We start from the raw sequence: 14,623 nt of genomic DNA on the forward strand, positions 1-14,623 counted from the left end.
AATGACAATATCCCGGAAGAAGATGCTGCAAAAACACGACACCTGGAGGGAGTTATCAGAGGTTGAAACAGATAATTACTACGCAGCACAAGTCAACTCAAAATGACACAGAAGGTGTCACTAGTAACACTAAAACACCGGACTACCGAGGGAGATCCTATCGCAGCGTTTACTGCCAAGCCAGTGCAACGGGAGGAATGCAATACCTGGATGACACTAATTACTATTAATTGAACATTCAAAATAAAATCTTAAAGCATCTCTGGCTGGATGTTGTCTCTCATCAGTGATGGATTCAAACCCCCTCTATTGTATATCAGATTAACAGCACATGACATTTTCTTGTTCAATTATCATATTTTGGTAAATAATGAATTATTGTCCAAGTTGAATGGGGTGGGGGTAATCTTCCAAGATATTTACGACAGATTTGCACCCACATCTTGGGATTAACTCCGACATCAAGAGCAGAGAACGAAAGAAAGTGATTGGATGGCCTCATGTTTGTGTTTTTTATGCCTGGGTATAGATGACACATTAAGACTGACTTGTAAATCCTTACAATTATGCACACCCGACAATAAGACAGAGGTCAAAAGGTCACAGAACCTGACCCTGTGACTAACAAAATCTAATTGATTCGAGATCACAGGTTGGAATTTCCCTTGAATTCTGCTTCATTCCAAAGGTTTTTTTTTTCTTTCTTTCAAGTATTAATCACCACATCAGAAACGCCTGAGAATTAGATATCCCTGATTTGTGTCAATTGTCTGTCGACACATCACAGGGATATCTGCTCTGGAAGATACAGAAAACTTGACTCCCCCTCTCCTACAATGTACATATGTCATCAACTAAAGGAATCCAATTTTCTGAAGGCTTTTTGTATTTATATACACCACTAATTAATGATGATTGGGATAGAAATCAGAACCCAGGCTGGAGGAAACCAAGACCAACATTTTCTTCACTCTGAGTGGCTTCAAAAGAATTGTACTTTCCTCAAAAGGTGTTGTTTTAGTCTCTTAGAAGGAATATTTGTAGATATATTTATATCTATCACCTATTGAAGAGGTATGAATGGTGTGGCCTACAGGTGTGTTACAAAGCCCTTCAGATTTTATCAGCCAGTTCTACTAAGTAATACCAGAGAAACATGAAAAGTCAATATTTTGACAAGACAGTGGAAACTCTGACAAAGAGAGCTGACCCCTTTGTGTGGTGGACAGAGGGCCAGAAGCCATGAATGGTCAGGAATGTTTATTTATAATTATCCCTGGAAATTCAACAGTCCATCATACACACTGAAACTACAGGCTTCATTTCTTCCTATCCCAAACTAGTTGTTTATTTGAGGATTTGACATGACATGTTGATCATGATGATATGCACTTATAAAAGTCTGTCAGGATGTCTATGTCAATCTCCGAGCCCAATTCATGAATTCTTATTAAATTTTCTTAATGAAATGAAAACTACTCGCCATCAAATCAATATACCACCAAGATATTTATTTTTTCCCAGATGATCTTCATTATTTCTAATCTGAGTGCTAAAATTTAGTTAAGGGCTATTGTCAACAATGGAAGTTGGTGCCCATTTTTCCTCTCAAAGAAAACAAGATTAGACATTAACACAATTGGGAAAGAATTGCTGATGCCGAATTCTCAAACATAGTGGAATAACCAATTGAAATCACCAGTGGATGTGAGGTTGGCAGTTAATAATAATGGAATTAGATTTGGTGTTTCCGTCATTTCAGCTATGACACATTTTCAGGATTATGTTTGGCCACCCTTTATGATAATAATGCACACTTCAAGTACACAGGTGTTAACAAAAAGACTCCATATCAAAAACATGGTCAATGAAAAAACAATTATGTAGTATTCAAAATTTTAAAGCACTACACTGTCCCACTATTTTCTGAAAACCCATCAATTTTCATTTCATATATCAAATTTTATGTCAAAAGGATGTTCAGCAATTTTAGTTTTTTCTCGTGGTTATATTTCTTGCATGCAACACTAAAAATAGAATTTAAGCCAACTCTAACAAGGGCTTTCTGTAAAATAAAGCTTATTTCAATATCGTAAATCACGACATCCAAATAAATTATCTTTGGAGAGGTGAGAGGCAACACTGCTGCCATCTACACTGAAGTTATCACAAAAACGACTGTAAAAACAAAGGGTGTCACCCGCCACTGCCGATAACAGCTTATAAAGTGTGTTTGACTTTCTCGACTCCAAAACCTTCATATGTCAACTCCGCTTTTCAAAATGTACAAATGATTGTCCTTCAATTGAATCAGTAAATGTTCATTTTCATTAAATTAGCAACTAGATGCTTGAAAAATGCTTAATTTGGTCAGAGGAATGAAAATAGATTTGAGTCTCCGTCTCTTTGGCCCTTGACATCATAGGAATTAATTGAGCAGTGTACTACAAATGTGGAATTTGGTGTTGCGCGAGGAAGACTTTGTTTACCTCTAAAATCCCTGGATCTTCTGAAATCCTGCTTCATCTGGTACAAAGTTTCATATAAAGCAATTCTCAGACTTTATTAAACTTTTCACTGGGGAAAAAATAATATGAATGATAAAACACAAAGACCGCTATTGAGCAGGGACACTGCTAGCTTACTGGCATTAAAATAAATTGAAATGGAGGGGCAAACAGACACATTAACAGATTTACTGGATACTCCAAGTGACAAAATGAAATGGAAAACTCCAATTGGACAGCTAGGGGGGAAAAGACATCAATTATGGCCCCCTCTATAATGAGTGTCAAATTCATAACCATACTGTGACCCACACAATATTTAGCTTTCTTATCAGGGCACATTCAGAAGCACACAAACAGAGAGAGAGAGGGAGTGAGAGGGACAGGCAGTTCATAGATCAGTTACTTTATGACAGAATTATGATATACCTCTGCTAATGACCTGACACTTAGCTGGACAATAAAACCTGACTTGGGACAAATCACACCAAGCCAAAGGTCCAGTCTGAACAAACTAGAATGGCCACACAATCAGGGGAATGAAATGAGCCTCATAAATCTCTCACCTAAAATCATCCCCTGCTGGATTTTCTGTGGAGAAGGGTTAGCTGAGGATAGTCTGGCACTGTGGGTTAAGTCAGGCTACTTCTAACCCATTAACACCCCCAGAAGGGCAACCAGATGATCAGAACCAGCATCAGTGGATAATGGCATCTCATAAAACATGTCTTTACTGCATGTCCATGTCTCATACTAGCTCATTCAGATCATGTCTCACTTACACACCATTTAAAACAGGTAAAATCACAAAAAACACTGTATCATACATTTTTTCTAATGAGCTTTGCAGAATATAATATTTTACTCAAACAGAAAAAAATCCCCACTCCCCAATTTTGCATTGATCTCCTTTCAGCATGCCCTGGTTAATTTTTCTACACATTAATTAATAATCTACAAAATAATCAACAGGAGAAAAGATCTTATCTCTCCACACCACATGCTCCACCTAATTAGGCTAAACAGGCATCACTTTTGGTGACCTCCTTTTTTCTTGATCTCTAATCAAACTACAACATTTGTTTAATCAACAGGGAAAGAAAAACAATGTAAGAGACCAACTGAAATAACAACAGTGGGTGGAGGGATAATTACCCCCCAACCCTCCCAAGCCTTTCATGTCAAAATCTACATCAGCAAAACTCTTATTCCTAAAATAATGTTTGCTTAAGCTCAAATTAGTTTTGTTAAAATGCTTACAATTTGTGGGAATAACAGGCCCATCTATTCAATTATGTTGATGAGGATGAATGAGATTTCTAAGGGCAAGTGACATGGAGGAATTGACCATGTCCACAACCTGGGCCAAGAATCAGGTCAGGCCCAATATAATTGGTTCCAAATGCTCCAATCCCAACCTTACAGACAAACCTGGAACTGCTCTCCAAGACTGTGTTTATGACAGAAGAAATCTGCAATTTCCTTTCGAAATGTAGTCAAGCAATTGATTTTCCATCTTCTACTTTAATAATTTTGCCTTCCTTGAGTCCTATTATCCTATGAACAAGTTGATTCCAACCTATTTTTACAGGAAATGGACATAGGGATGATGAGAATTTCTCCCTCCCTGTAAGCCAATTAGCGACAAGAAAACGCTGTGGAGAAACGTTTATCACCCAGCTTATAGCATCTTAATGCCACCTAGCAGAAGACTCAAGACCAATACCCCATCTTTTCATTAAGAAATCTGATGAAATTTGCCTGGAAAAGTATACAAGAAGTGATTCATTGTAAGGGACAGCTGGGTGACTAATGCTGTCAAGGACAGCTTCTGGCCTAGGGCAGGTGCTTTAATATCATACACTGGAATTCAATGGCATGAAATTCTGCAAAACATTTCCATCTCTGTAACTTAAAGAGAGCTACAATACACAGGTATATAACATGTGCAAATATATATTGATAATTACTGATAAAATAACCATAATTTGACAGTGCACCTTTTAAGCAGAGTCCAGCTGATGTTTCCTTTTCTTTGTTCTTAGCTGCAGAATTGTAGCTAACTATAGGGATAAAATCAGGACAACTTTTCTGTTCATGATTCAGGTGTTACACATGTATCTAACATGGCGATGTACACTAGCTAGCAAAATTTATTGGAGTAGCTAGGGCTTCTGCAAGTATTCAGTTCATATAGGGCTAAATATCTTCAGGCATGCCTTGACACATGAAGTGTATTCAGAAAATAACTTAAGAATTCTGTGAGGCTGGATGTTAAAATACTTGATTATGGAGATACAACACCCGAATCACTCCGGTTTTCACAATGGGTGGATTATATCCCATTCTATCACCCAGAGAGTTACAGTTCTATGCAGCTCATGGTTCTCCAATTTAAGTTTCTATATCATCAATCTGAACTTGTTGAAATCAGACAAACAGGACAGGTGACCTAATGATTCAGTTTTGATATCCAATGGAACAAACTTTATGTAATAGACTTTTTGAAATAATTTTGGTAAACAAGTCACCTAATTCACATCAACGTTAACTAGTTACGAATGCATCATTTTCACCATATCACTGCAAATTACTGCAGCGTCAATACATGGTTATACACTCCTATGGAGCTTGCATCCCTATTGATAACTTAATTTTCTTTCAAATTAGGCAGAGTCCGAGAAATCCAAGAACTTGGATTCCAATAGAAACCATTCTGTCTAAAGAACAAAGTCTTGGATCAGGTTTAATACTACAAGACTAATTAATAAAAGAAACCTTATTAGTCATTTTCTGAGGAAGCTTGCGACATTCTTCTCAGATCGATTTCATCTGTTGTCCATTATAAAAACGACCATCTAACCCACTCCACAATCTATCAATGACTGGGCTCTCTCTAAGCCAAATCAGTCTTCTGAAGAAAAATTTCTTATTTTGTCATGTACATCAATCGAGGAGCTAGACAGATGGGTTCTAGCAATAATTTTAATACGGGTTTTACATTGGGTGGTTTTGTCTACAATAATTGAGGTCAATTTCCTTGAATTGAATGGGGCACTACCTTGTATAAACCACTTAATTTTGGCTCATCAAAAAAGTTTTCATCATATTCAGTCTGAAAGAAACGTAAAACATGATATTCAAGGAGTTGTCTCCCCTCTAGAAATGTAACTCACCATGAACAACTAATGTGTAGTTTACAGAGATACTGCCAAATCCATTGGTTGCTTTACACACATATTTCCCAGCATTCTCCACCTCTATGTCCTTAATGCGTAAAGATCCATCCTTAAGAACTTTATGTTTTTCCCATAATTCATTTATACTTTCACCGTCTTTCTTCCACTCTATGAAAGGAAATGGGTCCCCTGCTACAGGACAGAGTAATTTTTTGGTATGATTTACTCTCGCGATTTGTCGACTTCTTCCATCACCTACATACTGTGGGGGACCTGAAAAATAACAATTTGAAATGATTACGTACATCTTATCTCACGGTTTTGTAGAGTCATATTAAGATAATTTTTGCACTTTAATAACATATTATTTGAGAGCATGCATTCCCATAAATATAAATCTGCCTTTTTTGTAAATCTAGTATATGATTTTAACCCTTTTGCTCACAAGCAAACTAGTTCATCAACCTGCCTATATAATGATGGTAATGTAAGCTCAAAGAGAGCTGATCCAAGTTAAACTGACAAAAAAATTACCCATGCAGAAAAAATTATATTCTCTAACCACTATCCCTCTACAGAGATGTTACGCGATACAAAATGTCATTGTAAATTTCACGGTGAATGCTGGGACATTGCCTAGTTCATTTTTCTGGGATGTTTTACAGAAGGTAAATCGTTTGAGTTACAACATTTCCCAGTGTTTTTGTTGTTGGACAATAGCAGGTGCCCCTCTCTTTAATCTTTAACAGACAAGAGCCTTCATTTCTGTTTATTGCAACACAACATATGTACACCACCATTGTACTTTTACCAATTGAAATGTTTTTTGTAACATTTATTTTGCTGCGATACCGTAACACAGGCTAGAAATTTTATTTTCTACCATCGGTATGTGCCTCTTCTTCTCATTTTTTTTTTTTTCTCCCACATGGAGTTTAAGCGTTTGGAGCCATACCAGGCCCTGACAATTTCATTTTTTTGTCTGGGCTGGTGCTCTAAGTGGCCAGAAAAGTCGATAATGTGTAAATAGCCAATTATCTTTTTTTCAAAAAATAAAATTAAAAAGTTGTGCAATATGATGTAGCATGTGCTATCTGAAAATTACAGCACTTGAAAAGCTGTTACTCCTCGTCAGGTGCTCTTAATGGAAACATCCCCCCTGCTTCATAAAATGCTGTTTGCAAATCATAATTCTCACCAATAAATCACCACGGGAAGGCAGATGAAGTTATAATGTATCAAAAGTTTAACAGGTTTAAGAGTAGAGGCAAGATCACGGCCTCAATAGCTTGCCTGACTTTTACGGACAATTCTGAATTCTCCTTGTCGTGTGGCACTCTTGCCAAAAATGTTGGCCTTGTTCAGGTATAATGGATCTGTCAAGTTTAAGAGCCTTGGAAGCAAAATGCAATTTAGTGACTAAAGTTGTGGCATGTTCAGCAATGCATTGAACTTGCCTAAATATTCAGTCCTTCAGAAATCTATTAAAGCTAATAGCAAATACAGTATATCTTTAATTTATTCAAGGGTTTAATTGAGTTGTAGTGATTATTGCCAGCAAATAATGCATGTTGTTCTCAGCATGCAGACCACTACATCAGTGATATTACAGCATTATATTTGTTCACCAGCTGTCTACAGGGACCAGTTGTGTTATTTGCTTATATTGCCCATGCTGTCTAGAAAAATACTTCACTCTGCTTTAAGAATGTCTTTTAATTACTTAAGATCTTAATGCTATGGCTAATGAGTTTAATGGCCAAGTTATGTTGTTTTTTTTTAGTTTAATGAAGATGTGTCACATATTTTGGTTGGGAGGTTAAGAGGGATTTCCATCTTCTGGCCAAGAGCTGAAGTTGGGATGCTTGAAGGGAGGGGATCACTAATTGACCGAAAAGTGGGACAGTTGAGGGAGAAGAAGGGATGTTCCCGAGAGTGGGGAGCACTGATGGAAGGGGTAGGAATGAGATAGTCGAGGAGGAACAAGTCATTTGACAAGGGGAAAGCCAGAGAAAGAATGCTTGAGTGAGGGACACGTGTAGGAATAGCAAATACATGTGAAGGAAACACTTAGGGAGCACTGGAGGAAAGAGGCAGTGCTCAATAAGTACAACAACTACTGACTGCACTTCCTTCCTCTGAGCACACCTTGTGTACAGATAAAAGTCTCTCAGAACTGATAGGAGAAAAAATAATACCAATACTGGAACCATTATTTCATCTCCAATTCCATCCCAGTCCTAACATTCCGTATGCCCAATGAGATCTTTCTGCGTCAACAAGACCACACGTAACTACGTGTATTAGGTAAAGTGAGTAGCTCTTAGCATCATTTTTGAAAGTGGAAATGTTGGGTACAAATGCAAAAAAAAGTTGCCCTGATATTTGTCAGGAAATTCTTAGGTTAACAAGAAAAGTTGTGTCCAAATCCAAAATTCAAGGAGGGGGCTTTGTCCTTCAGTACATGAGTTAAATTCCATTGGTTTAACCTTACATTTCTACTACCATGCAACGTACACTACTATAAGAAGTGACCATTAAGGTAAATAATCGATCTTTTCATGTAAAAATAACAAACTTTGTATGTATAACAGGATAAATATGTCACACTTAATTGTCAAGAAAAGAAGGGAAGAGCCAAGCCAAGCCCCCCCCCCCCCCCCCCCTTCAGTTGCTACATGCCTGGAGATCGATGCATACAATGTTGTTGTTTATGATATCATTGTGATATCAGTTGTTATAATGATAAGAGAAAATCTTACAAACTGAGTAAATATCCACATACACTAGAGAAAATTTACACAGTCTTATGAATTTTTTTAAGCCTTTCACAACTATAGATATCAGAAACTTGTGTTTTTTGGTACTAGGATATTCACTTGCAACATTCTAAAAACATAATCTTCAACTCAGGCAAATATATTTGTATCAGAAATGAATCCTCTTCAGCCATCACAACTGGTATACAAGAGTTTCTCAAGTGAAAAATAATTTTAGGAACTTTTTCTGAAGATCGAGTTTCAAAATTTTACTGTTCCGATATCCCATATTAACAGTATCATAATCTGACATACTGTATGTACTTCAATAAGCAGATAGCTGATTTCCCAATCAACTGACTGTGGACACAAAGAAGACTGAATCAAGATCAGAGAGGAAAAATAGACAAGAAAGTGTCAATATTGAAACAAATTTTTATTGTTGTGGATATGAGTAATATGAGCAAAGAAAAACAAAGAGAAGTTATGATATTCAGCGAATCATTACATCTTAACAATCTGCCTGCCTGTGTCTCATAGAAAACAAAAAGACAATGAAAAAAGATGGCTAAATTTGATACCCAACTCAGAACAGCTTTTGCTTGGAGTTCTCTAGTCATGAGCTAATGGCTCCTAAATGATATTTAGTAATTAATACCACATATCTTGCTACATCACACAGATTGGCCCATCAAAGTAAATTCTAACTGTTGGCATTTGATTGAGGAGACCCTCTGTAACAGTGTGACCACTTTCTCTTATCATAAAGAGATGCCTTTCCTCCAGTGCGTTTACAGATAGAGACTCTCTCTCTGATAATTCAAAGGATGTGCAGTAACTGTCCAACTACATCCTAACAATAAAAATATGTTTCATCCTTGAGTAATATTACACATTTCCAATGATGAACAAGATATATCTGTGAAACACTGCTCTCCCAAGATGGCCAAGTTCAAGCAAGTTTGACCTTGACCATCATCAGTCACTTTAACTTTCATCTTAATTTTTTAAACTCAGAGGCCCCATACGTGTCAAAGCAGGTGTGGCATGATAAAGATCTCTCCCTGCTCAAAGGCAGTAAGCTCCAAGCATAGGCTTACATGTAAGTCTTGCAGCCCTTCACCAGCACTGGTAATTAAAGTCTCCATGAGTGAAAAATTCTTGAGTGGGATGTTAAACAATATACAATCAATCATTCATCAAGTGTGTAGTCTTCATCTTATATAGTTCAAAAGTCAAGGACACACAGACCACCACCACCCCCCCCCCCCTCCTATAAAACAAGAATAATCTTCTAATAGCATGCAGTCACACACCTCTGTTGATGAGCAAGAATAAATAAGTATACAGCCACACAGCATTCATGATTGTAGATGAGCAAGAAGAACACAGCTGTGTTACATGACCAGTGTCCATTATTCAGAAATTCATTAATTGGGGTCCATACTGTGGTCAAACCAGATAGTAGTAATTAACCCTAACAAGACTTCAATTTCCTTCCATGATTACTTACTATAAATCTGATGACAATTTTTCTTTCCTCAGAAATGAAGATCACAGTGTATTAATAAACGTAAATTACCTCCATTATGGTCAACCTAATTAATTCTCCCATGCGAAATAAATGCATTACTTCTAATATATATTGATGAAAGCTCCATGAAGTAAGGCAACTACTCCAATTTTGGGCATATATTCCCAAAGAGCTCTAAAGACCTTTGTTCTTTGATCTTTTAACTTAAACAAGAGGCCCACAGGCCTTATCGATCACCTGAGTACATATATATATATATGCATCAAACATATCAAGGGTACCCAAGATGCTTGAAAGGCCTTGGCTCGACTTTTTCTATAAATATTTAATCATAGGAACCTAGATATTTGATATGCAAATAATCTTAACTATTGAACACATATATACACACACTGTAGATCTGAAAGGACAAAATATCCACTTTTGTTTTATTTAAAATATTTCAAAGAATGAAAATGAGTCCTACACGCCAGTTTCGAGAAACTAGAAGCTCTTCTGTGTAGGAGGTGCATTTAGTGGAACTACAGTCAGTGAGGAAGACGATAAAATGTATTCAAAGCGGCTTCTCTTTTAATATCTAAATGTAGGAAATAAAAGATACTATCCAAAAAAATACTTTACTAAAGTGGAAACTGTTTAACATAAAAATAACGTCATACTTGCAAGTAATATCCTGGACAAGATATACGTACGAGCATCGAAATAAGGTGATATAATAAGAATTCATGTGTGTGTATTTAATTACTCCCTGAATACTTATCATTTATTTGGTTTGTGTATCAGTAAAATTCGGGTGACGGAACGACAAACGAGAAACTTAATGAGCAGATTCACTTAGGCAGTGATGACTTTTTGTCGCACTCCAGCATGTAAACAAATAGTTTCGCACCTTACTATCTATACAAAAGTTCTCTAAAGGGAAATAATTTGGAAGTATCTCGAAGCCGGTGTATTGACTCGAACAAGTCATTTTCTGTAAATAATGATAATTAATTTAAAATATTTATCTGCATTTATTTCCAAATTTAAATCAATTATAATCTTCAATTCACATTCCCTAAATTCAATCTGCTATAATCGTAGTGAAAATTCTGATGCACATGTTGATAAATATTCATTTATCTTTATCATGATATTAGAAAGGAATAAGATGATTTGGGATGAGAAATTTCCCCCCACAAAAATGAGCTTTACTAACTCTTTACAGGCACTAAATAGTTTCTTTCCAAAGTACATAGTGTTATATTTCAGATTTTGTAGATTTTGTATTTAGGTCACTAATATCAATCAAGTTCTATCAGGTAACTTCAATGGCACATCCAGGTTATAACCAATCCCTAACATGTATACATGATGCCCCAGCTCCAGAGCTTTATTATGGCATTTCTGGCATATTCAGCCATTTTTTTTCCTAGGAATCTGCAGCGGAGTATGTTGAAGCAGTGGGTATCGACTAATTTGATTACTAAAGTCTCCTATCCCTTTAATTCATAGCTATATCCACGTAATTCAATTACCAGAGGAACTGATTTTTTTCCATTTCAAACTGCTGCATTTATCACTACATTACATTCAGATCATAAACACGGTAATCAAATTTCTGGCGATTCGATTACTGGAAATCATTTTTGTAGCATGCAGGCATTTCAAGAAAATTAACTGAAAACAATAGCCCAAAAACTTCACTGAGGAAGCCAATGGAGAAAATCAGAAACATCGCTGAATGACAAGGCTAGTCTCACAATAGCGATTATTAGTCTGGTTTATAATGCACATTATATATTTTACTGAAACAGGATCATAAAATGCATCTTATCTGTAAACTTTGGCATCTATAGTACTAAACACCACAAACATTCTCTGCAACCATGCAGATACAAACAAATACATGGCAGGTTACACAGAAAAACCATCAACTGCATTTATAGATCATAAAAACAATAGCACTCATTAATTGAGCCAAAACACTGATGTTTATCCCCAATATCAAAATTTTTATGAAATAAAACTGTCTCGAGAACTTAAAAATAACTCAAAGGACCCCATACTGCACATTAATAATGCATTAAACAGCTTCCTGAGAGGTAAAAAAACCCAAAACAATTAACACCAACAGGAGATTTTTTCCTACACCCCACATGGTTCAAAGATGAAAAGCCGCAGCATGCAGTGGTACAAATTTGTCATTTTTGTTTCCTTGTAAGACTGTGATGTCTTGACTCTGTCAGTCAATTTCGATCGTTTGGGAATTCTGTTTCTGACTAGCCAATGACAGATGATGGCCTTACCAAATGCTAGGTGATGAAAAAGATCTCCGGACTTGAGAAGAAAAAAATACAGATAGTTTCCTACATTCTAAAAGATCAAGTGAATTCATGTAGAATAATCGCTATACACCTAGGAATAGAATCATCTCTTGCAGGTGCATAAGCTAAATCACCAAGATGGATGAGCCCCAACACCAAAGGCCTGTTCCTGAACAGATGAATGTAATTTTCTACCTTAATAAGATAAATATTTTTAAACTCTGAAATTACGGAATTATGAGAAGATAAATGCCAATTTCCAGATCGTTACACAATCTCCTTAACTCAGTAGTGGTTATCACAACGGCAATGACTTCTTCCTGTGCTTGTCGCAGAATAACCTTGACCCCTGACCTGGCTTTCCTGCATCAGGTGTTCCACTTCCCACTTAGGTAGAGATGATGGTGACAGAATGAGAACAAAATCATGGCAAACTGTCACAGCAATTATTCGCCAGCTGACTCTTGAGAATTTGGACTGTTTTAATGATCATTAATTATAGCAACTGGTATTTTCAAGTCTTTGCTGAAAAAGGAGCAAGTTGAATTTAAAAAGTTGTAAATACAAATTTCATCCTAATCAAAATTAATTATGCTAATATTCTGACCAAGCAGTTTGAGATCTTCAGGAAATTGATGTCTGACTATCCCTACATATTTGTATTAATTTCTACTTTAACGTGACTCATACCCAAGTACTGACTGGTCATAAAATTACCAGCATATATCAACTAGAAAACTAATTGTCCTGAAATTAACCATTATCCTTGACAATCCAACATTGTTTTCTATATGACTATACAATTATCTAATTTAGCAATTAATTTGTTTCTCTAATGAAAATTCCTCAATATACACAGTAATAAACTTCACCAACTTAATGGTCAATGCACTGGTATAATGATCGATCCCCCTCTCTTTTTCACTCTCTCATCCAAACATTTCTGAAGCATTCAGCATGTGCCAAGGGTCTCTCTAAAGTGTATCTTTCTATAAGCTTCAGTGTCAACATATGTCAATTAAAGATCCTTATAAATATCTAAAATTAGGAGCACCCCAAGGAGATCTACTTATCTCTTGATTATTCTATAATTAGAAGAATGCACATGTAGATTTCATACTTCATATGTATTTCAAAAGATTTTTTCCCCTAAATAATTTTCACAATCATTATTTTAGTCCTTTATTCCAATTTTTCGTATTTCCACTTTGATTGTACAAGCTGTCAGCAGTGTCTTAAACTGGAGCATATTATGAAGGCTAGATTTGTCACTGTACAGTTTGTAACAAACAAGATGTAAGATATCTATGTGTGTTTTTGCAGTGTAAATCAGTCAGCTACTGGGTGTCACCTTTTACTTTCAACAAACAGCACACCAATAGCCCTGAGCCACAACCATGCATTCCTCAACTCTTGTCATCTATAATTGTTATATCTTTTTAATTTGATTAGACATCATCATAAATATCATCTTGCCACTTCTGAAATCTATTGCAGGCTGGTATTAAAGCTTGCAGACTTTCACATTTATCTTCTGTAATTTTCAAAAAATCTTCACGGAAAAACAACTTTTTTGCCCAAAATGTTATATGATTAGTGGTTTACAAGACATAGTATTCCCAATTCAAGTTTTCCCATGATATTTTTTCTCTCCAAAAATTCTCAAAGTTCAGAATATTTACAATTCTATACCCATGACAAGTTCTGTGGGTATTTTTCAGACCTGACTGACTAACATAGTAGAGCTGTGGTTTGTATCTCACCAACACCACTGGTTAAGACTTGAAACAGCTGTTGTTAGAACAAGAAACAAACCATCTGCCTCGATACAAGAATGTTTACATTCATTCTAATATTGATTCCATTTATTTCAATCTGACATATCCAGTGTATATATATACATTTTATCTACGCCAACTTTATATAAAATAGCTGATGATCCATGCAGAAAAACCACCACCCTTTCATTCGGACATAAGCTGGCTCTGCAATTCATAACTCCTAGCTCTGATAAAGCACGATTCTTACTTAGAAATTAATATTCATATTTTTTATATATAATCAAATGAAAAAAGTCTGATTTTGTGAATTGTATCACATGAGCACGTGTTTATATACAGTGTCATGTAAAATGGATTACTTTGGGTCAATATGATACCCCCTTCAAAGATCTTGGGCACAAATAATTTAATATAAAGATATTATTTGTTGGACACCATGGCAACACTCTACACAAGTATGCAGCTCAACAATAACCAGGATCAAATTTTTAAAATTACATTTACAAAAGATTCCACCTTACTCACTGAAACCGACAAGGAAAATCCAATGCATTAAA

General features: G+C 35.9%; 1 protein-coding gene across 2 annotated transcripts in view; it reads right to left on the bottom strand.

The window, feature by feature from the left end:
- The window catches only part of LOC125658697 (fibroblast growth factor receptor-like 1), a 34,133-nt gene that overhangs the window by 13,019 nt on the left and 6,491 nt on the right, over positions 1 to 14,623 (bottom strand). For both annotated transcript variants that reach the window (XM_048890060.2, XM_048890058.2), the window contains exon 3: positions 5,684 to 5,959. In XM_048890060.2, the coding sequence (XP_048746017.2) occupies positions 5,684 to 5,959 (276 nt within the window). The remainder of the gene's footprint in view (positions 1 to 5,683; positions 5,960 to 14,623) is intronic.

This window comes from Ostrea edulis, chromosome 9, assembly GCF_947568905.1.
Source record: "Ostrea edulis chromosome 9, xbOstEdul1.1, whole genome shotgun sequence".
NCBI lineage: Eukaryota > Metazoa > Mollusca > Bivalvia > Ostreida > Ostreidae > Ostrea > Ostrea edulis.